At 40.5% G+C, this 24,907-nt stretch overlaps 1 protein-coding gene across 2 annotated transcripts in view; it reads right to left on the bottom strand.

The window, feature by feature from the left end:
* grm2b (glutamate receptor, metabotropic 2b) overlaps positions 1 to 20,871 on the bottom strand; it is a 39,509-nt gene extending 18,638 nt beyond the window's left edge. Inside the window, exons 1-2 of one of the 2 annotated variants that reach the window (XM_054730580.2) lie at positions 20,726 to 20,865; positions 15,817 to 16,430 (exon numbers count right to left, since the gene is read on the bottom strand). In XM_054730580.2, coding sequence (XP_054586555.1) covers positions 15,817 to 16,326 — 510 coding nt within the window. In that variant the 5' untranslated portion in view covers positions 16,327 to 16,430; positions 20,726 to 20,865. Of the gene's footprint in view, positions 1 to 15,816; positions 16,431 to 20,725 lie in introns of both variants that reach the window. The other variant, XM_015958912.3, reaches the window with a different exon arrangement.
* Positions 20,872 to 24,907: the final 4,036 nt, after the last annotated feature.

Here is a 24,907-nt window from a genome sequence, read left to right as displayed (position 1 = left end):
CAAAACATCACGGTGCAGTTGGTGAGAAAGCTAGAAACATGAAATCATGACAGTTTGAAAAGTTAAACTGTCAACTTTCATCTTGCTTAATTCACTTTTCTCTGGTTATTAGTATGTGTTTTAATCATTTTACTGTCAGGCTTAAAAAATAAAAGCATTTGATTCTAGCTGAATTAAACAGGTCTAACTGCAACATGCTGCCAGTGTTAATTACAGATCTTCCCCCCCCTCCCCCCCAAAAACTCTTTTAATTACTCAGATACACTCAAAGAAATAATTTGTTGAATGAACCTTAAAAAATAAGAACTTTTTGTTCTCAAAGTGAATCAATTAATTTGCCGAATGATATGGTTGAACTTTGCCATCACAATTTTTATAAGTTGGTTTATTTTTTTGCTATTGGATTTTGTTGAATTTACTTTGATTGGATTGTCAAAGTAACTTGTTCAGATTGTTTTCTCTGAAATAGAGAAAATATGATTTTTTTTTGTGAGTCAGTCTTGTCGAACAAACGAAAATGTCTGACAAATCAAAAGGTACACGAATAAACCTGGCAAATACTTCTTTCACTTAAATGCCATTTAATTATTTGACTGACATGGAAATTGCGCAAAAACAATTGGCTCCTGTGTCATTCCATTAGAGATTATTTATAACAGCGATGCATAGACAAATAATATTCTGTGACATTTTCAGCTTCATCTATGATAAAGTTTAGAGTATTTAATCATTTCTTCTTAACACAACTAAACAAGGCTTTTATAAGCTTTTCTTAATAAAACAGCCACCAAGATCTGAAAATGATTAGATAAATAACTTATCTCAAGAAATCAAAATCTGTTTTCTCAGGATAACACATTTTTTATTTCACTATCTTGAGATAACATCAAGGAAATACTTTAAAAAAGCATTATTTTTAGAATTTAGTTAATTAGTCCAGTTGACCTAACATCAGCAGCCGTAGAAGGGTTAGGTTAGGCCTAAAACATGATGTTAAATCACCTCTGTTGTGTTATGAAGCCAATATTTAGAAACAAATAAACATGATTGTGTGAAATGAATTAAAATGACTTTTTATATCTATGCAAAAACCCTGCAAACAGTCAACGTCGCATGGACATTCAGATCATGTCTATATTGAGTCTGTCGGTCCAGACCACGTCTGTAGGTCGTCCAAACTAGGTCTTTGCACAGTGGGAAGTGATATATTTTAGATTTGCACAGTGGGAAGTGATATATTTTAGATTTGCACAGTGGGAAGTGATATATTTTAGATTTGCACAGTGGGAAGTGATATATTTTAGATTCAGACCAATGTCCAACCATAAAATCACTACCACTACTACACGTGTTTAACTTTCACACACTCCCAAAACCAGGAGTCGCATAAAGCAGGAACTTTTGAGGGAGAAAATAAAAATAATCTGATGAATTTAGACAAGCAGACCACAGTCCGACATGTGCTCTGTACTTTTTTTCCCCAGTAGAATTACAAGAGTGTTCATCAAATTACCCACAAAGAGATCTGACCTCTTTTTAATGCATGGGCAATCTTAATAAGACCCACTATTTGGATTTATGCTGCTGTGGATGAAAACCATATTTATGCAGAAAGCTTGCATAGTAACATGGTGGTTTCCTCCTGCAGGGTTTTTTCAGCAAAGCTGTAGACCTTCCTGAAAAGATTTCTGACAGCTCACCTTTCAGGATGCCGCTGAAGTGTGTGACAGTAGCTGTCAATTCATCCTCATGCACTGCTTCCCTCTTATTCTCTCTCAGATACAAGCAGCCTCAGTGCTGCTTCAGGTACATTTAAAAATCACGGCGGGATCCCCCCCTTTCAAAAAAATAAATAAAACTAAAACAATCCTTTTTCTACTTCCTAATTAAGCCTCACTGCCGTGGATGACAGTTTGCAGGGAGGACTGCTGCATTTGAAAATATTTATACAAAATAATTGCACAACTAAAATAATAACCCCATTATAATTGCGCGTTAGACTTAACATGTCAGCGTAATTATGGCAACGTGCCATAGAGTTAAGTCTTATTTTGGTTCTGTTATTTGGGAGGTTCATTAGTGAGATGGAGTCTGCTTTCAAGAGGAGAAAACATGAACGGTTCCTTCCTTTCAGAGTTTCTTTTGTCCAGAAAGAGTCTCTTAGCAATAATAGAGAAGGCGCTGATGTGCAGAGTGCATTTACTAATAGATGTAGACTAATATGTTACACTGAGTGATTTCTGTCGCAAAATGTCAGATAAAAGTGGTCAGCTCTTCATTCATCTCCACTAATGTTCTTTCCTTTAATTATTTTTGACTTTTCTTTAGTTGTCATATTCCCTTTTTTCAGCAAAGCACATGAATATATGTTCATTAATTTATAGTGTATTACTGCGTTTCACTTTCTCTGTTTATTTCAAATTTAGCGACACACTTTCACAAGTGCCTCTGCGTCTCACAGCCAGTTTTTATTCTAAATGTTTTTTTCTAAGATTGAAGAAGAAAACAAGTGAAATAGTTATAACGGGTAACGACCAAAATGTGTTTGCTTTCATACTCCGCACCAAAAAGCTCTCATTAGAGGTATTGCTTGATAAACAAGCCATTGACAAATAATGTGTTAAAAGTCAGTAATGCAATAACGACTGCTGATATTTCAATAAGACAGATAAACTAACGTAGGAACTGTTGTTCTAGGCTTTACGTTAAGCCGTTTCAGCCCATATCTGTTGAGTCCGTATCACTGTAAGATCATTCATAATGAAGAGCGGTAATTCTGATGTACGAGGCCAGTGCTCCGTTTGGAGCATTAAAGAAAAATATGAGACATCTGGAACACCGACAGTCTCTTATTCATGTCTTTCGTTCTTCAACATGGAAAGTCCATCACACGTCCCCAGGGTCCTTACGGCTGAGACCAGATACAGTATGTAATGTAAAGACATCAGAGCTCACTGTCTGGAGCTAAAGGTGCTTATGTGAAGGAGTATAAATAACAACATTATTGCAACAAATGCAATAAAACTCATACATTTTCATGTAAAACAGATATTATTATTATTATTATTATTATTATTATTATTATTATTATTATTATTATTAGAAGAAGAAGAAGAAGAAGAAGAAAAAGAAAAAAAAGCAGAAGAATTTTTTTTATATAAAGCACCTCTCAAGATAAACATCACCAGGTGCTGATTCTTATCAGCGTATTCTAAAGAAAAAAGTACCATCTGATATTAAAGGTAAATTTGCTTCAGTGTAAAAGTCATAAATAATTTTAATAGCTTTCTGAGCAGCCTCTGTTTGACAATATGGAGATTACATCCTACAAGATTGATGAGGTAATGGCTAGTATGAGCCAGAGACAACTGTTCTCTCTAAACAGCTCAAAACTATTTAATGTTTACAGCACTTTATGCTTTTTAAAGGGACAATATGCATTTTCCCTGGTGATGGGGCAGTAAATACCTAAATCAATGCAAGCAAGCAGTATTTCTGTGTTCAAGTGAGGCCTTGCCGACGAATGGCCATTACGGTCAAAAATCCCTGGGTGTGCAACCTCCAGCAAAATGATGAGCACCTCAAACTCCATTTTATCACTGGCAATAAGTGAAGAGGTAAATGTGTAAAACAATGTTTATAATGGTGAAAGTTTTGTAACCGTTTGTTACAAATCAGTAAATGCATTTTGTCTTCACAGGCTCCCATTGAAGGAAGCAAGGCGTCTAATATGGCGTCAAAATGAGAAGCAAGTCATTGCACCAGTTGGGGTTAAATAACTTGCTGCCAGCTGAAAGATAATCACCCATGCAGTAATTACCCAATAGGAGGCTTGTTAAATTCTTTTGGCTGGGTAGTGAAATTATCAGCATAAATATGTATAATTGAGCTATTTTAACGACAATTGTAAAAAAACAATAAAATTGTATCAATTTATCTGTTCATTGTCACTGAGATGCATTTCAGCTTTCATCATGATGTAAATCCATCCCATAGTCAACACAGGACTTTACAAAACAAACAACCATCGTTAGCATAGCCTGTTGGACTAATGACGAGCCAGGAGAAAATATGAAGATGTGAACTCTTATTCATTTTGATGTATTTTAGAAAATAAAAAAAATTAATTAAACTCTACAGTGTTGGTTTTAAGGTTTTTATAATTGTTTTTCTACACTGGAAAAAAACAACACATCCTCTGCCAGCAGATAATGAGTCACTGAATACATAAAAAAAAGCATGTATTAAAAATTTTGCTTCTTTTTTTGATAAAATTGTTTGGAGTACTTTGTATAATTGTTTACGATGTTGATGAACTGATGACCTATCAAAACAGCACACCACCTCTCGCCCACTGCTGCAGGGATGCATCCTGAGCAGGATTACAGTAATTAGGCCCAGAAAACGTGTGAGTGAGTAAGCATTACTTAGCTTTCCTATAATTTTGCTCCTTCACTGCAAGGCTAGCAAATTTCAGTGCTTTTAATATGCTTGTTTCCTGTCACCACAACACATATTGCCAAGTCAATTATCTGGTTACCTTGGTAACCAACTGTTCTTTTTTTACCTCTTACTACCCGTGTTTGTGTCGTCTCAACAATATACTTCACTCTCATTAGTTTACTCCAAGATGCAGCCTTTTGTCATTGCCTTTTTTTTAATTCCTAGAAATTTTGTGTTATGGGTCTCTAATTGGCACACTGAACCTAATCTTTTCCTATGGGAATGTCACTGACTTGTTTCAGACAGATAATGAACCGTGGATCTGCAAAAACTACCGGAATTATTCAACAAATGCTTTTTTTATCATGTACTGGTGAATGTGGAGTGATGCGAACAATGTGTGGTTCATGCCATTTAAAGGTGTGGAACACTGAAAAAAAATTTTTTATGATTATTTCTGAACATAATCGGTCACTCTGAGATTTTCATGCAAGCTGAACATGAAAATAGTCTCCTACACCTATCACCTGCATTACCGTCTGATAAAAAATAGATGGTGAAACTCTAGGATTAGAAAATCCTGACAGATCTACGTCACACTGTCACTTAAATTCATGAACTCACCCAACTTGACCCACGACAAGGAAGGTTCAAAGTCAAAGTCAAATGTATTCTTGTGTTTTGTTTTACGCCAGGTGTAATAAAACACATACATTACAGTAATGTCACATAATGTAGAGACCAATATTGAGCTAACAATGCTAACAGGGAATTAGACATAAATAGTCGGCTCTAAAAGTATCTCAAGCAACCTTTTCAATCACCAACAGCTCGATATTACAGTGAAATATGTGTATGAAGTGAATGATAACACAATGGTGGCGTTTCACTCCCTCTCTCGATTTCTCGAGATTTCTCGGGGGGTGGGGGGGTGGGGGGTCTGATGATGGAGGCAACGGTGAAGCGACTCACATTTGGCTGGACTTGTTGCCCCACCTCCCTCATAGTCATACCATGGACAAGGACATGGTCAAAGTTGCTCGAATTTCATCTGAAACCACTTGTCTCCTTGCCCTTGTTCTTCCCCTTCCTTGTCACTGTCGTCCTCAACCTCCTCCACTACCTCCTCCCTGGTGTCCTAGACCTCCTTCTCCTCCTTCTCTTATTCCACCTCCTCCTGCACATCCTCTACCTCCCACCATAGATATGTATATAAACACTAGATGGCGAAAGCGGGAGTCGAGGTCGTAGCTAAACGGCAGCCATCTTACCTCAGACAACAGACCCCTCCGCTCTCAATGGTAGAAGCTGGAAGGTGAGTGATCAGCTTGAACAAAAAATGAAATATTAACAGATTTACAAGCGGTTTGCCTTGTTACAAATCTTAGAACACATGGGCTTGAGACAACATACTTGCACGTTGAAAGTAACGCTTTTGCTTTAGAAAGTGGCTTAATTGTGAACCATGTGTCCCGCCTAGGCTATCTGCATGTTATTCAGGTTGAGACCACAGTCGATATTTTATGTGGTTCTACAAAACCAATAACGACTTTACGACAACCCAATCGTTGTGTAAATGGCTGTTTGTGGATGTTTTTGTATTTATTAGCTGTCTAATTTGGCTTAGAGATGACGAGGCTACGGTGGGTGCACTGCTTAGCAAAACAAAGTTGACTATTTACCTCAGTGGGAGTCGCTTGTTTTATTTTAGGTAAATTAATGCTAAACTACCTGGGATTTTTAAGCATCTTGATTTGTTACACAAAACTTATATTAAGATATATTAAAACAGGACATTTCTGGATTTATGTTTGCAGAAATACACCTTTATTAATTGTGAAGCTCGAGGGTCAGCATGCCTGACTTTCGTGAAACCTACGGATGCTCGAATCGCCACTGTGACAAACTGAGACAACATGGGATCACCTTTCATCTGTAACTGTTGCAAAGAAAACCTAGACTTGTACATTATTCAGTCTGTTAATTGTTTTTATGTAAACAAAATAATTAGAAACTGCTGTTCCATTGCTGCAGCTACCTTCTTCTATGCATTGTTTATCTGGTTTTATGAATGTTAAAAATCTCCTTCACAAGATCAATCCATTATCCATCCATCATATTTATTACAGTAATCCATCTTATTTCTTAACCTAATCCATCGTTTGATTATTTCCTAACTTTTCAGAAAGCATTTCCAAAGAGCTTATAATTAATAAATGAAAGTCAATAAATAAGAAACCAAAAGTTAAGAAATAGTGAAAATACAAAATAATTTGCTGAGTGAAATTTGATTGCTGGCGGGCCGGTTCTGGCTGGCAGATGTGATTTGGGTGTTAGTTGTCTTATTTGTTGGGATGCACATTTTGTATCTGTGTTCTGTTAATGTGGGCTTTACCTCAGACGAACCTTGAAATCTCATCTCTACACAAATCTTATTTCACAAACTAGGAATATATAGATAGATATAGATAGATAGATATGTAATATAATATTAGGCTATGTATACTTTAAGTTACTGTAGCTTACAATTAAATGTGTTATTTATTAAAGATTAAATGCTTTGTGGAGTGAAATAACAGACATTTCTGGGCCAAACCCATTCTATTTCATAGACACATCTCTGGCGTTTATAACAAATGTCAAGAAAGGGGGGCAGCTGTCTGAGGTAAGATGGCCGCCACGTTCCTACGTCGCATCCCATTGGCGAACAGCGGGGACGAGGCATCTAGTGTTTATATACATATCTATGCCTCTCACTCCTCTACCTCCTCCTCCTCTTGCACCTCCTCCACACTAGTTTCCTAGACCTCCTCCTCCACCTCTTCCTTTGAATCTTTTTGGATCCATTGTTTCAAATGATAATGAGCTGACTGACCCTTTTATCTATCCATCAGAGTTTCTGATTGGTGTGTGTTAAATTTTGATGTTAGTGTTTCCAGCTGGTTAATTGTGTGCTAACTGAGCTCAAGCTGTGCTGACTTCAGTTAACATTATTTCCTGCTAGTGCTTTCTAAATGACCACATGGGGTCAGCACTAAAAACTGTAGGGATTTTTGTGTGGAGTTTTGCAGTAACAGTTCACCAAATCTGACTCACGTGTTAAGCAGGAGAATAGTGTGTATGCGGAAACGGTTTTGTTACCTGTTATTGACGCGTCAGTCAATAACAGGTAACAAAACCGTTTCTGTGTTTTAAAAAGAATGACAACATGGAATTAGAAATAACGCATAGTAAGAACACACCTAAGATGTTCAAATAGTGTGTATAGTTCAGAGAAATAGGTGTTTTTTGTGTGTGTGTTTTTTGAAAAATAGCACTATGGTTTTGGAATTTGAGTTCAAAATATTCGTTACAGTGTTTCAATAGAGATAAACTGTAATAAGTCATTCAGAACCATAACAGCAAGCTGACAGCAAAATAGCAAACAGCTGCACTCTTTCTAATGCCGGAGATATATTTACATGATAAATGATAAATGACCTGCACTTGTATAGCGCCTCTCAGAGTAAGGACTCCAAAGCGCTTTACACTACAGTGTATCATTCACCCATTCACACACATTCATACACTGGTGGGGATGAGCTACGATGTAGCTACAATGTAGATGATAAGTGTAGTAATTGCTCCCGTAAAACACCCAAGAGTGCTAACACCAGATGACTACGCATTTAGTTACTGTTAGGGATTTTATCAATATATTTATCTATAAACCCATTTCCTGCAGCTAGAGAGAGACAGGAGACAATAAGGAAGCAAACAAGTAAACCAAATTGCAATTTGTGGCAGAGCAACGAGGCAACTGCCCCGAATTCTGCTTGCAAGTTTATTTTATAACATGAGAAAAGGAAAGAAGCAGAAGTGTATGTGTGTGAATGGGAGAGAGGTCATGAGGGGGAGAGGCAGTGTGTGTGTGTGTGTGTGTGTGTGTGTGTGTGTGTGTGTGTGTGTGTGTGTGTGTGTGTGTGTGTGTGTGTGTGTGTGTGTGTGTGTGTGTGTGTGTGTGTGTGTGTGTGTGTGTGAGAGAGAGAATGCTTTCAGGACATTTGTTAATAGGATTAAAATAATGAAATATAAAATTTCCATAAAAGCTACTTATCAACTTTCTGTGCATGACTCATCTGGAATCTTCTGGTGCTGATCCATAACTGGCAACAGCCACGAAATGCACGGAACGGTAATGAGAAAGTAATCTTAGTAATATGGCCTCCAGTAACAAAATTTGACCCAGGGTGTCACTCTTACTCCATTCTTACATTTTGTACCTTTAAAAAAATTCTCCAAATAATTATTTTTAAGGCTGTAGAAATCAAAATACCCATGAATCGCATGGACCCATAGATGCAGAGTTTAATGATTCTGTCGTAGGGTCTGCGAGATCTGAACCCGGACGCACCAGTAAAGCGAGAGTGCTGATTTGCTTCAACAGACTATTTCAGGAACAGGAATTTTTTTACGCTAAGCCTCCATTCACATCCATTCTTTCCTCCCACCAGCTGAACAGCACTCATCTCAACAGCAACTTTTGAAGCATTTCTCGAGTGCGAGGATGTAGCACGGCTTATCGACCTCTCAGCTTAAAGCTTTAAGATATTCGCTCGTAGCCTGTAGCACAAACCTGGTAAGTCTGGCAGTTTTATTGTTACTGAGAGTGAAATGCATCGCTCGTGTCACTCTGTCTCGTGTATTACACTCTGAATAACAGCTACAGGCTTTTGGGAGAAGACTGACCTGTGATACTGCGCAGGAACAACAGCTCCGAGCCAGATTAAATTAAGTGAGATTCGTCCAGAATCACATAAGCCAGCGTTACAATAACTGCGTGACCCCAAACAACCTTGCAGTCATTACAGTGTTTTCCCCATGCTGAATGACATTGTGATGCGATAATTAGAGAGCAGAGATGTGCTCACAGAAGGCGCTGCATTACAGTTTCAAAGAGCCCATCACGTGATAAACAAAACCTTTTTTGAAGTTATCACCAAAGCGGGTTTTTTTATTCCCTCCTCTCTCCATCTGAATAACCATGAAAGCAATAAAAGCAGAGCCCTCCTAATTCATCTCCGTAACACACACCACCGGAGTTAATAAACCCAAAACATTAAACATCAAATATACGGCAAGACAAATGTTATAACCTCATATTTATGAGAGCCTTCCCATCTGTAGTAGTAATATTTATTGTTTTATCTCTCTTTTTTTGCTCTTTCCATATGTTTTCAGGATTTAGCATTTCATCAAGATGTTCAAAAGGAAAAAAAAATACAGTTTTTCTATCAGAAACTCTTAAATATTATTTCTAATGTGGTTGAATTGATCTGGGACAACTCCGCCAGCACCTGTTTGAGTTTCATATCGACAGGTCAAAATTAGATCCGCTCTAAACGAATTTCTGGTCTTCGGCGAGTGCCATCCAGATCCAACATACTCACAGATTACATTTCATCTTCACGTTATTTGTCCGGGGAACATGTGAGAACAGTTGAGAAGGATCATTTGTGTTATTTGTTGCTGTTATTTCTTCAGGTGAAATTGAAATGTGGCTGCTCAAGCTGAGTCATCGTGGACGCTCGGCTATAACGATCCCAGATGGCGATAAAAGTGATTTTCAAGAAACTTCAGCAGAGAGAAGGAATAACAAGGACGACCAAGAAGACCATATAATAAAAGGTTTCCAAGTACTACCGGGCCAGTAATGAACAAATCCTTTGGGCGTGTGAGAAACTGGCATGCTTCCTGCCGTATGTGCCTCATCTCCTCCTTGGCCCCGTCACAGGAAGCATCAGCCTGTTCTCCAACTCGCAGGTGGACACGTCCCTGCCAGCTAATAGAGGTGCACCCCACAGATGGGAAAAGTAGCTCCTCTCAAAACTTCCCTGTGACGGTCCCTGGCACTCGTCTTCCCCTCACTTGTATAATGCCCTTCAGTTTCTCAAAAGGATAAACGGGGACAGTCTAAAACCAGTGACCCCCTCAACAGCCGCTCTCACAGCTCGGTCCAATTCAATGCCAGGAACAAGTGAAAGGCAACAAAAAGGCTGTTCAGCAGAGTGACAGAAGAGATGAAACAAACAGTAAAGATGAGTTTCTGTTGGCGTGTCTGCGGATGCTGAAGAGCCATTCAGAGAAAAAAAAAAGACTGAAATGTAAAAAAGCCGGGCTTGTTACTGGAGAGGACGATCTGTAGCAGTGTGAGAAAAACCTAGCGGATGTCCTCGGACCGCCCAGTAGGAAACTCCATTCAGGTCTTTTGAAGTGGGTTTTTGTGGAAAGGTTGTGAACAATTAATCTTTTACCTGTTGTGACGGCTCTGTCCACGACCTCAGTTTGGTTTGGATCAGAGAGACGCGCTAACAGCTAGCCACAGCAGGACGGGTACAAAGTAGATTTCTGCCTTTTGAAAACAACTCAAACCTGAAAAATGTTACAAAATTTCAACACTGTGTTAGAAAAACATTTACACAACTATCAGTGAGGCGTTATGCTGTTATTCTGGCAGAAATATAAAAAAAACACTAGCTCTGTCTCTAATTCATGCTGCAAATAGGGTCATCATTAGCTTAGAATCTAGACCATCATTTGTCGAAGCAAAATCATTTTGCTTTACATGTTTTTCAAGAAATGCTCCACTGAAACCTCTGTAGACCCAGCCAGTATTTTGGCCGGCCAATCACAGCATGTTTATTTAGAAAAACAATGCATCTTTGTCTTCTTTCCTGCTTCTTCCACAATTATGGCGGACTGCCCCATTGACTGACAGCCATAGCGGTCCAATCGCAGCGCTCTATTGGTTTGGCGGGTCAACCATAGCGCTTCGTTGGTGGGCGAGATGTTACTGACAAAACAAAGATGGTGACGGCTCATTAGAAATGACTTTGGCATCAACTTTAGACTATTTAGACTTGGGCTTTTCTTTGACTCAAGAGCAGATAGAGGTACTTAAGTTGATTTGGAAAAAGGATGCATTTGCATCTTTAGCCATTTTTACAAACACCGTGGTGGCATCAGGGAGCCTTAGGTCATAAATAAGTGGTCAGATCGTGGCGAGAATTTGATGCAATTCTGTCCTTTTTCACAAAAGCTTAGGTGATGGCGGCATAAAGGGGGTATGGGGGACTTCTGTTTATCTTGAACATGAATAGCTTTTTATTGTGATCGAATTCGTGCTCATTCGTTTTTTAACAAGCCAAAAAAGGTGTCTGTTCCCACCAGTTCCTATGCCGTCTCTAGTGATCTGACCTCCAGCTCTAACGGTGAGAAGATTCAGTGCTCCAGTTTGCCGTCTCGGCTGATTTTGTTCAAAAATGAAAACTTACTGTCCGTGTTTTCTTTCATTTTCAATGTAGTTGCTGGCCAGAACTTGGCAGTAACTCCCCACGTCATCATGACACCTCAAGGCGCAAACGCCGTTTATGGTGGACAATTATCGCAATATTACTACCGATCGAGGTGGAAGGAATCCCAAAAAATTCGTGCAACACCGTGCCATCGTGGCGCGCTTATAAGACACACCGTTAAGGTCAACACATTCTCACACCCATGCCGATTTGCCTTCATGGTGTGTCATAAAAAGGGCTTCTGATGAAGTATGGTAGACTGCCTTGTTGACTGACATTCGTAGTGGTGAGTATGTCACGTTGTTTGTTATCCAATAGCATGTGGAGACAGTTTCAAAGGCAACCATAGATCCTCCCACCCAGAGCTATCAATGGGCCGTGGCCAGACTATTCACATATATAGGATGGCTTGCCGGCCTACCTCATCATTCATTTAGTGATAAACAATTATGAAATTGTGTTGGCTTAAAAATGACACCTTTCCCATCAGAGACTTTCTTTTTGACAGGAAAGTGTTCCACTTTGTAACTGCCTTCACAGTGACTAGCTGTTTGCATGTCAATCTAGACAGAACAAATCTTTATTTCTTTAGATTGAGGCTGCTCAAGGAGCTATCCACCAACAGGTGTGACATTAATTTAATCTTTGCAAAAAAACAGTACTTTACAAAGTAAAATAATAAAATATTAGTAAAATATTTAAAAAAAAACTTTGTCATTTTATTGCTGGACAACAATAGCTGGCAGTGGTTTGTGAATAATTCAGATTCCAAAAACTATTGAAATGTTTGCTAGAAGTTTCCACGTCCTTGTGTGAGATGCAGAGCCTTGATCTCATGTTGCCGAATTTTTGAACATTTTAAAAACATTTGCAAAGAAAACTGCTGCTCCCCTAAAATCCCTGCGTAGTTCTCCTGTGAATCAGCATCTCAAACTCTTCTCAATCACTCCTGTGTTCAGTTGGAGAAAACAACACACCTTATTGGTCCCTTAGTAAGGAAACTTAGTGCTGCAACAGCAAAGGCGTTAATTGGGGGTGAACACTCGTTAGAAAAAAGAAAAGCATTTAGAAGATGATGCACATTGTGAAGAATGGCAGTTGGACAAGATGACTGCTGACTTCAGGGTTTAAAAATGACTTCACACGAAAGAAAACTGTACTATTGCACATTTGTGTAGCTTTTTTCATCAGTCATTCTGGTTTTATAGGCTGATGGCTGCTGGGAGTGAAAAGCTGAGATCCTAGTTTAAGCTTGCCAGAAGTGAGAGAAAACTGAGACAACTTCTGCAGGGGATGGTAGCCATATTTAAAATGTGTTGCAAATGTGTCTTAACACATAGACTTGGAGTGACTCAAACTAAGAATTTGTGTTTTCTTTCAAATTGTTTTGTCTTCAATAACTCACCAGCCTAGTGAGACTGATTCACTGAATTTACCCAACATGAGGTTTCAAATGGCTGCTTATAAACAATAAAATAAATACATTTTAGGAGGAGAAAACTCTTTTTCATTAAATCAGTTAGTGGTGAGGAGCAGCTGCAGCCAAATTTCCCCCTTAACAGATGTAATCACACTAGTTTTGATGAAATGTGAGAGTCCTGCTATGCAGGTGACTGATGCCAATATGGAAACATTGTACCATCACGTATGCACATAGATGTACATCTGTCATATTCTATGTCCCTCTGGTTCCCGGCCCCCTCCTGTTCACTCCAGGTTCTCCTTGTGTGTTTCATCATCATCCACAGCTTTCTCTAGGCTTCCCTCAGGTTTCCTTCTAGTCTCTCCCTGGTAATTCCTATTTTTATATCAGTCCTTCTCATCCCTCTAGTTGTTAGTTGTTTATATTTGCCCTTAGTCTTTAGGTTTAGTTACTCCGTGTTTTATAGGTTAATGTTATCTTCCCTTTTGCTCAGTTCTAGTCCCTCATTTAGCTTATTGAATGCGCCTGCCTTCCCTCCAGTATCTCACTCGTCACACCTGTCACCTGTTCCCCTGATTACCTTCCTCTGTGTTTTAAAGCCCTGTCTTGTCCCTCTGTGTTTGTCGGTTCATTTTTGTTGTCAGCATGTTTTGTTTCCCCCGTGTAAACCTGAAACTCCTGCTCAGTTAGTGACCTTCTGAATCTTTCGTTTGTTCCTGATGCCTGGCCTGGCTTCCTTTCTGTGATTTTTGGATTATATTTTGGATATTATTTCCCAAATAAAGGATTCTACCCCTTTTTTTTTTCAATTACACCTGCCTCATGTCGTCTGGTGCTCTGCATCTTGGGTCCTACTCCTCCTGCTCCGAACCTGGCAACATCAACAAACGTAATAATAATAACAATAATTAAGTATCTGGTGTTAACTGAAATTAAATTATTCCTGCACACTATGTCTCACCAACACCTTCTGCAACACGATAATTACAACGCCAGAGGGGAATGAAAATTCATTAATTATGTTCAGATGAATTTCCTTTGGCAACCTTTCGCGTGTGTGTGTGTGTGTGTGTGTGTGTGTGTGTGTGTGTGTGTGTGTGTGTGTGTGTGTGTGTGTGTGTGTGTGTGTGTGTGAGTGAAAGGTCAGCACTCAATGCAAATCCAAAATGGAATCGCTGAAAGAGCGATGAATATTTCTGTGGATGTTGATGCTTCAAGCAAACGTCCTGCTGGAACCGGATGCAAAGAGTTGCAGCAATTAACGGAATTTTTTGAGTTGAGAAGACACCTGATTACACGATTCATAAAAGAATAAACCAAACAGTGGGATTTAATTAAATCCACGTGGAGTTTTGTGTTGCAAAGTTATTTTAAAGATCCTGACATTTATGTAGATTCATTCACTCAAACCGGATTACAGAATCGTTTATATAAACCTGTTTACGTGCACAATATTGGTTAGATTTTATCATAAAAAAGGTGTTTCTAAGCTTCATGTGGAATGTTCACATCCAAATTTAGGGAAGTTTCAGCTTTTGATGTGAAAAAACTCAACTGAAAACATTTTTTTTAATCCTTTTTTGCTGTTACTTTACAGTAACAATAGAAAGTTTTTTAAACTTTAGGCTAGAGCATCAACATTGATCTTAGTTATTGCTGGGTTAGAAACTTGACCTGATTCGTATTTGACACCTGTCTGCAACCCAGATACTGGGGGGGGGGGGGGGGGGGGGAGGGCTTACTGTGACAGTGACGTGTCTTCACCGTGGGGGTATTGGGAGCTGTGGCGGGTCAAATCTGTGTGTCTGACGCTCAATGCGTGAGAGTAGGCAGCACTGGTTAGCTGTAATGCTAGGGGTTAGCATTTCCAGTTTGCCAATCTTCAATAATAAGCAGAAGAAGACAAAAAATAAGAAGTTTGCTTTAACTGTTGGCATAATGGCGTAGCCTGGAAGTAAACGTAAGAGAGCAATGTCTTTGTAGTCGAATCAAAAAGCTAAAACCGGATTGGACATAGGTGCAGCCTACACTAGTTTGAGGGAGCTGAAGGAGGCTACAAAATCACTGACTGATGGTGACCTGGCTTTGTTGTTACTGGACTTGTAAGTAATAATATTTTGGTCCAACAATGTGGATCTTTTTACTTTGTGGTTTATTATAGTTTTAGTGGGCTCATCTTAGTGTTAGCTCGTTGTTAGCGCTATAGCTACAGCAGGCTGCAGCCGGGTTGTTTACATATTAATTTAAAATTCTAAACATTTTTTCTATTTTGGACGTGAATATATTCAAATCTAAGTCAACTCTGGACTCTCTCAGTTATTTTAAAACCAACCCGGATTTCTGAATTAAGAAAAACACACTGGCTGCGTAATCTGACATCAGGTTCTAGTAAACTGTTAATTAATTATGACTTTAAATAATCTTTAAATCGTTGGAGTGTGCTTACATGTAATGGCTTCAAAAAGTTACCTCCTGAGTAGCACTGCTTCAGTTGAGTTTAGCTCTAAAACACTGCATCCAAACAATCTTGATTTTACTGCTGTAAGTTGAATGTTTTCTTTAATTGTGTGTCAGTGCAACATCCAGAATGTAAAATAGAAGAATGTGCCTCCAAACCTGGATGGACACATCACTGTAGGACCCTCCGATGACTCCAGAGATGGCCAGTGGGACCTCATTCTGGATGGGCCTGGAGCCATCTGGGCAGATGAAGCCTGGGTCGTGAACCTTCGTGAGGGATGCCCTGACAAAATCTAGAGACTGCTCCAGAGCGTAAGTGTCCTTGGAGCAGGTGTCCAGAATGTGGGCGCCCAGCTGAAGTCCAGGAAGAATACGGTCGCTGGAGTTAATCTCATCAAGCGCCAGCAACATGGCCTCCAGTCTCTGGATTCCTCTCTGTTCATTGATCTTCCCACAGTCCTCTGTACCGTCACCTTTTTCGTGCACAGGGAACAAGCCTCCGATCACCAAATCCCCGTCTATGATGATCTCACGCTTGGCTGTAGGTGGTAATCTGGAGATGCTCGGCAGGACTCCCGACATCAACATCTCCATCAGGAACATCTGGAAAGGCCAGTAAAGGGCAGAACCGGCCCGTAACTCGGTGCAGAACACTGCATGCTGCATGTTGTCAGCTGGTTTAGCAGGCAGAAGAGGAGATGGGTTCACAGAGGCTGAAGGCAGATTAATTTTAGGACTTCTCTTAAAGAGTGCAGCATGTCTGATAATCTCTGAAAACAAAAACAAAACATAAATGGAAACATTGTGGAAATCTGCAGAGCTGTAAAAGGGTATTCAGTGCATAGATGATCTGAAAGGAATTTTTCATTAATAAATTGCCTTTTTATGTACTCAAGTTATGTCTGATGTTGAAATGTGTTTGCTGATTAAAACAAGAAAACTGTAAAGCACCAAATTTGTCTCTGAATAAAACACAAAGAACAGGTAAGGCACTTCTTCTGGAATGTTTTATAAGTTTTAAACATTTCTTTAGTTTTGTTTTTATTCTTAGTTTCCACTGTGATTATTATGTTGTTCATTTCAGTGTTTTTCTGTTTCTCTTTGTGCCCATTGCCTTTTTCAAAGATCAAATTCACTGCGAAAACGAACTACTTGTTGTGAAGTATGATCAGCCACTCTGAGTTCTGCCACGACCTCCAGCCGGTCTCCCCCCTCCTGGGACTCCAGCTCCCAACATCCCCCTGGCTGGAGTCACCCATGTCATCAAAACGCATCCATGTATAGGAGTCATCCCACCAATCAGTACTCAGTCATCGATTCACCAGATCCAAGCCTGAGACCCGAGCTTCCCAGCTCTACACCCATCCACTTAACTCTAGTTAGTCCAATCTTTTCTTCCTGGAACATCATGGTGAACCTGTTCCCTTTAGGGCTTCGTGCTGATGTTCCCAGATTAACCGCTTGTCTGCAATTCCCAGCGTTCACACTTCTGTGTTTGGCTTTTTCATCCACGCTAAACCTCAACTCTTGCTCATTCCGTCTCAGTCCTAGTTCAGACCTGACAATTTCCTTCTTTAGTCGCCGATAGAAAATAAACGGGGAAGTGCTCGGGTCACAAAAAGCCACACAGATCTACGTCACACTGAAAACTAGCATTCATGGACTCCAACATCTTGGCTAATGACCAGGGAAGGTAGTATTTATTTTTGCAATCGGGAGAGAGCAGAGCATGTCTTGAACTGTTAGCATTAGCAGTTCCACAACATGACCACACTCCTTCAGGCTTGTGTTATTTGTGAAGATAAAACATCAACGCTGCAGAGTGAACGGAGGCAGTGGAAGAGTGGTGTGGCTCAGAGTTCAGATGTTAAAATATCATGAATATTAATGAGTAAAACTCCAAATCCTGTCATTCTTCGTTCATGTAATTCAGCATTGTGTTTGCAAGTTTGGTCAAACTTCTAAAACCCAGTAAGACACAGATTAGTCTAAAGGCCAGCGTTTCATATAGAAACTTTCTCTCTCAGAAGTTTCTCATCTTTTTATTGATTTTTAACTGACCAGAGCTTCTCTCTGCTTATTCCAATCGATATTTATTGGAAAAGTTAATACCAAGTCTTTCATTTAGTCGAGAACCCCAACCTCAACTATGGATCGAGTGACGTTCTAAAACTAAAGTAGATTTGCATTTGTTATCATCAGTATTATCAGGTGAGGATACAACAGCGTGAAGGACCCACTTAAGGGTCGCTCTTCACACTGATCACATCTAACATTTAGAGCACGGTGAAGTTTCCAAGCTCACAACGGAAATATCACATAGACAGCAGTTCACCTCAGTGGCTGGGGTTGCCATGGAAACATGATGGGTAAAGAAAAAAATAAGGGTGGGACTGCAGGAAAAGTGGGCAGTGAGACATGTATGCTAATGTAGCATGATATGGTGTGAGGCTACAGGTCTGGATCTCACCAGGAGTTGTTGTGGTGCTCGGATCAGGATTGGTCCCAGCAACGTAAACACACACACACACCAACCACTTCAGCACAATTATTTTATGTAGATCCACACACAGACTGTGTACTTCTAAAATGAGCTGCAAGCCATTTTGGGGCCATTTCTGTCAACATATTTATCACAGGGAATGCCAGCGGCGTTTGTAGCACCAGGAAAGGTTTCAGAGTCTGGTTTGGACTTTTTATTTTGGACATAGCAAAGCTTAAATGCATCTCTGCTTTCATTTGTTATGCTTTGCATTCCATTTCTCTTCTCTTAATTCATATTAAGTGTAAAATTTGATCTAGTCAAAAACTGTCCAGCATCACCAGCTACCTTCCTCCTACCTGTGATTTTTATCCAACCTGAAAGTGTCCTGTTTCCTGTGCTTGCATAGGCAGAACACCATCACAGTGGAGGGATGCAGAGGTTGGACACAAACCCACCAGCTTCTGCAGCCACACACACAGATAAGGCCATGTGTGTGTGTGTGTGTGTGTGTGTGTGTGTGTGTGTGTGTGTGTGTGTGTGTGTGTGTGTGTGTGTGTGTGTGTGTGTGTGTGTGTGTGTGTGTGTGTGTGTGTGTGTGTGTGTGTCTTTTGCAGTGACATTAAAGAACGCGCCGTGACAATCCAAGAGGAGCATCAAACAACAAAAGAAAAGGAGGAGAGGGAGAAAAGTGTAACAAAAGCGGAGCGTCTCTGCAGATTAATATTACATCAGGTTGTGGGTGGGAGTCCTCATGGCGCACTGAAGAATCCACAACTGGCTGTTCGTCTGAGAAGGATCACATGAGATAATGCATGAGCTTGTCATGTGGAACTTGTCTCAGATCTGCTGTGAGTTCTGCAGGTTGACGCCGCCACCGCAGGTGCACCGCTTTATCCTATTTATAGAAACTAAAGGTGAGGGAATAACTTAAAGAGTTCAGCATTAGAAATCTAATTGCTCCTCAATGTTGTCTACAGGTGCAGATGGCTGCAAACTCAGGGTCACAGTGTGAATTAATGGTCCAATAAGAAACAGTCAATTAGGCTGACCTGTACAGAATCTGGGCCAAGGTTGGAAGTCCAGGAGAACCTCCCAAAACTCTAAGAAATAAGTGCTAGAGCGATTCACTTCATCTTTAATATTTAAAACTTATTAAACTGGAGTTGTGTTACAGACAGCTTTTATCAGGTCTCCATAACATCATTAAAGCCATCTTGAAGCCGCAGTCACACTCCCACCCGGCAGCCAATAGAGTTGCTCGCTCTCCAGCTGTCTGCGCTCAATATTCCCTCTGAAAGGCAAGTTCAAAAAGAAAAGGCAGTGTTGCTTCTCTCTGCTTTGAACCATCAGCTAATGCACTCCTGCTCCTGCCGGGCACAAAAAGGATTTCTCTAAGACGCTGTGAGAACACCGTTTCCTTATTGTTCTACCCTTCTCTACTAAATGTAACATCTGTGTGAGATTTGACTCACTGGAGAGAGTCAGTGGTGATAGTGGTCAATATCCACAGCTTCATTTATGATGGAATATTAGATTTATGTGTCCAAAGGGACAGATCTGTTGGTGTAGTTGATCAGATTAGAAACCCATCTTGTTGTGATTTGCACTAATTGCCCTTCATTGCATTTCCCAAGTTTTAAACCTGATTTAGCTCGTGCACGCATGTATTAAATGCTTGAGCATGAATGATATGACATTTAATTAAGTGCTTGAATCGCAGCACATAAATCATTCAGCCCGTTGAGTGGCGGAAGCCAGTAAATGGATAAAAATCCAAGCATGGGTTAAAAGAAGGGGAATTTTTTCTGCACATAGCAACATTTCTGCATTATTAAAAAGTAATTAAAAAAACACACACACACAAAACAAAAGGATGAAAAACACTGCAGCCTCCAGGACTCCTCTGAGGATTTCCATCATCCTAATCTCCAGCATGGACTCAGTTTATCCCTACACCTGGACTTGTCAGATGCAGGAATTAGGATGCCTCTGTGTTGACCAGCTGCCAGCTAATTGCATTTGAACACGGATCAAATGCATAATTTGATCAGAACTGCACAGGGAAACTTGGCTGTCTGCTTGTTTAACCCTCAGACACTACATTTCAGTGCAGGAATATCCCTCTTGGACATGTATGCAAATGACACCACACACACTGCAGGACTATGGCAATTTACAAAAATATGAATGGAGGTTATAACAGTTATCTTTAGATATTAGTTTTAAGTTTAAAATAGGCTGCATTCATGGTGTGTTGATTTTTGTTCCATTTGGTTTAAAATGTCAGAATCTAACTGATCCAAAGTGAAATATTTCTTCACATTTTGCCAACAATCTTGATTTGGTAAGATCATTTTACAATCGCTGGAATGTATCATGGATACATGTTCAAACTGCTTTGTTGTGCCTTGTTAAATTTATGCTGGCTGAAGAGAAACATGTGTAAAGTTGTTTTTAAAGATTAATTAATTAATTGTGCAAATAGAAGAATTGTTTAGGTTTTCAAAACAATCAGATGAGAAGAATGGCGCGTAAAGTACACCGCTTCAGGCAAACGTCCTTCTGGTTCAGGTTTCTTACCTTGCTGAAGATCGATCTGCACAATCCGTGGACTCCACACAACCCCGCGGAGAGCTTCAGGAGACCAGAGGAACCCAGATGTTGCTCACTGCGAATATGTTTGCCGTGCAGCTGTTTGGATCTGTCCTTGGTTCTGAAGCGTGGCTCTCATTGGGCGCGTAAACTCCTCTCGGTGCCCTCTGGCGAACTTGTGCTTCCCAGACTGTCCACCTCTTCTCTCTCTCTCTCTCTCTCTCTTTCAACAAACCTCGGTCACGATGCGCGCACAGCCACGGAGGAATCCGGCGATTTCACCTGCAGCTGCAATGATTCAAATAAAGACTAAAAACACATTTGATCACGCGATAAATGGGGAGCAACTTAAACAGTTCAACTTCCAAAAATAAAAAGGAAACTGAAACGATGCCAAACAAACAGCCACTGTCCTCTTCGGAGATGAGTGGACGCGCGGCTCTCACAGAAACCTGGAGAGGCTTTGTTCCAGCGACTCAGAAATAATGATGACATGAATGTGCAGAAAAATGCAGCATGCTGGAGTAAAGCGTAGAAACTAGAACAACTGTGCGTAAAACACCCCTCGGAACCCCCGCGTTTAACTTCTGATGCGTTTTTTTCCTCCAAAGAGGCGCACCCAGGGCTCCTGTTAATAAACCACAGCGGAAGCAGAGATAAATGTCTCCAAATGCATCACACGAGCTGCAGTTTTCTACTCTTCAGCTAATTTTAGACAGATGAGAAAAGAAAATCTACTATTTTACCACTCTGTGAAGGCTAGCCAGCTCCTCTTTCACCTCCATCTCATTAAAACTGAATCACACTTCAGCTGAGAGGCGCAGCTCTTAACCAACTTGAGAGGCAGTTTGTTTTCACTGGGAAAGATCACACACACACACACACACACACACACACACACACACACACACACACACACACACACACACACACACACAATTAAAGAAAACCCTTTACATTAAGTGAATGTTCCAAGAGGTGTTTCCTAAATTGTGCTCCTTAACAAGATGACATCATCAGCAACATTCCTGCTGCGCAGTTAGCGCAGAAAAGGAAGATCTGCTGATGATTCCCAAATCACAATTAAAGCTGAAAACACTAAATAACTTCATAATTTTCTACAAAATCAACTCCATTGCATCTCCAGCACCACACGAAAACACAACCAGCAAGTTTAAATGCCTCATTGTGGGGAAAAAGGAAAGGACCTTTCCTCAGTGGCAATTAAAATGAAGAGCGGGTGCAGCTTGTTGCGTAATTTCTCCCCAGCTAACACAAAGAGACCAATTTTCTCCAGTAAAAAGGGATTGTAGTTTATATTGCAGCAGTTGAGGGCATGTGGGTGGTATGCAGAGTTTAGATAGGAACATGCCAATTAATGTCAGATGAAATTACAGAGGAGAGAAGGGAGGTGCAGCATGCCAGCGGTCAGTGCGCATCAGTCTGAACGCTGCTCTCCTGTAGCGCAGACCATGGACGTAGCTTTGACTTAAGAAATGTGTGTTTGTGTAAGTGTGTAAGTGTGGGTGGGTGGGGGTGGGGATGGGGCAACCGGCATATAAGGACTGAGGGGGGGGGGGGGGGGGGGGGGGATCTGTACAATAAGTATACTAAAATATGTATAAACCAAAGCCTAGAGGCTTTTTTATCTAATGTCAGGAATTCAGAAATGTCAAGTGCACAGGTGGCAGAAACGACCAATCACACTTTAGCAAGTATGAGCAGAGCCAATAAATGAGCTTGCAGACGGTTCTAATGGGAAACAGGCTTCAACACAAGAAGTTGTTTTCTGCTTTGACCCAGTGCTCAACCAGTGTCTATTTAATATAGATAATATGGACGGTAAAAGTGCAGGGGACAAAAATTTACTTTGGAAAAAGTGGGGGGCACATGTCTTTTTGTGGGACATGGGTGGAAAAGGTCAAAGAAAGGGTCTAGGAGGTATCGGCACCACCTCAGCTGGCTCTGTTTGATGATGAGGAGCTGCGGCTGTAACCGACTCGAAGCTCACCATCACCTGTGGAGTGAATAAATGTAAGAGAATTAATTCAGAAACAACGAAACAATTATAAATAATCTCTGAATTTGATCAGATCACATGGATTTTTATATAAAGAGAATGTAAATACTCCTGTTGTTTCTCCGCACTGATTTAAGTTCATATCTTAAAGCTCCTGCCTTAAACATGTTTTCTAATGAAACAGAAAACTTTTCAGCATTTCCTCCTAGACCTCATCCATCTCGTTTAAATGTTTCCTCTGGGAACTTAACCCCATCTTCAGAGTGATCAGCATTTAGATTAAAACTGTAAACACATCTTATAGATCATCTCATTTGTGACCGATTAGATGTGTAAAGGCTCAGCGTTTTGTCCATTAACAATATGAGGCTGGATTACATTAGATTAATTATCTGAAGCTGCGGGAGCCTGGTCTGGTTTTATTTGGATTTGATTTGGTGTGTTTCTAAGAAGAAGAGAAGGAAGCTGCAGTAGCAAATGGCTGCTTGTCAGCCAAATCAGTCTAATGAACAGTTGACAACTGAAGAGTTCTGTGTTATTCTCAACAATTAGTCTGAAACATGATGCTTTGGTATGCAAATGCATCATGCGCAGGAGTTCCCAAACATGCAAAAGATTTTCTGTTTCGACTCCACTCTGCAGACCTGCTAATCCCAAAAGTTCAACCAGGTGATTTATTCCATCGTGGAACATCCTGATGCAGGTGTCTTTACGGCGCCAACAAAGGTCTATAGGACATTTTCCTCTGAAAAGTAAAAGGTGTTCAAGCTAAATGCTATTTATCCAAGTTAATACCATGATAGGACTTGCTCATCAAAAGGTACAGGTTCGTCTTTCTGAGTTTGTTTCTGTGCAGCTTTACGAATCCCCAACTCCTTTTTCTCTTGTACAGATGATTTGGCTCCTCAACTCCTTCTGGTAAAACTATTCTTGGTTTAAATGATTTGGGGGGGGGGGGGGGGGGATGAGATTACTGCTTTTCACAGTCTTTTTTTGTGCACCTGCCTGAGTGTGTGTGTATCACAAACTAAATGAAATCAGAGTGCTATCACTGGATGGTCGTCCACAGGTTGTCTACTTTTTGACGACAATCCAATTCAACATGATGATCACAACTAATCAAAAACAGCTGAGATTCTGTTCACTTTACAGATAATAGTATAAAATCTGGTGGAAGCTGGGAAGTTTACCTGGTTCAACTGATGCGCTGCAGCTGCTGATCGGGAAAGGCTTGAGACGACAAGCTTAACTATCCGAGTTAGCTGCATATATACACTCAACAAAAACATAAACGCAACACCTTTGTTTCTGCTGCGATTTTTCATGAGAAGGACTTAAATATCTAAAATTCATTCCAGATACACAATATTACCATTTCTCTCAAACATTGTTCATAAATGAGTCTAAATGTGTGATAGTGAGCACTTCTGCTTTACTGAGATAATCCATCCCACCTCACAGGTGTGCCACATCAAGATGCTGATCCGACATCATGAGTAGTGCACAGGTGTACCTTATACTACCCACAATAAAAGGCCACCCTGGAATGTGCAGTTTTGTCTCACAGCAAAATGCCAAAGATGCCACAAGCATTGAGGGAGTGTGCAATTGGCATGCTGACAGCAGGAATGTCAACCAGATCTGTTGCTCGTGCAATGAATGTTCATTTCTCCACCATAAGCCGTCTCCAAAGGCGTTTCAGAGAATATGGCAGTACATCCAACCGGCCTCAAAACCGCAGACGACATGTAATCACACCAGCCCAGGACCACCACATCCAGCAGGTTCATCTCCAAGATCGTCAGAGACCAGCGACTCAGACAGCTGCTGAAACAATTGGTTTGCATAACCAAACAATTTCTGCAGAAACGTCTCAGGGAAGCTAAACTGCATGCTCGTCGTCCTCATCAGGGTCTTGACCTGACTCCAGCTCGTCGCCGTAACAGACTTGAGTGGGCAAATGCCCACATTCGATGGCGTCTGGCACGTTGGAGAGGTGTTCTGCTCACGGATGAATCTCGGTTTACATTGTTCAGGGCAGATGGCAGACGGCGTGGTGGCGTCGTGTGGGTGAGCGCTTTGCTGATGTCAAAGTTGCGGCTCGAGTGGCCCATGGTGGTGGTGGGGTTATAGTATGGGCAGGCATCTGT

This window comes from Nothobranchius furzeri, chromosome 3, assembly GCF_043380555.1.
Source record: "Nothobranchius furzeri strain GRZ-AD chromosome 3, NfurGRZ-RIMD1, whole genome shotgun sequence".
NCBI classification, from domain to species: domain Eukaryota; kingdom Metazoa; phylum Chordata; class Actinopteri; order Cyprinodontiformes; family Nothobranchiidae; genus Nothobranchius; species Nothobranchius furzeri.
Note: the sequence above shows the minus strand (reverse complement) of the source record. Positions and strands in the feature narration are given on the sequence as shown.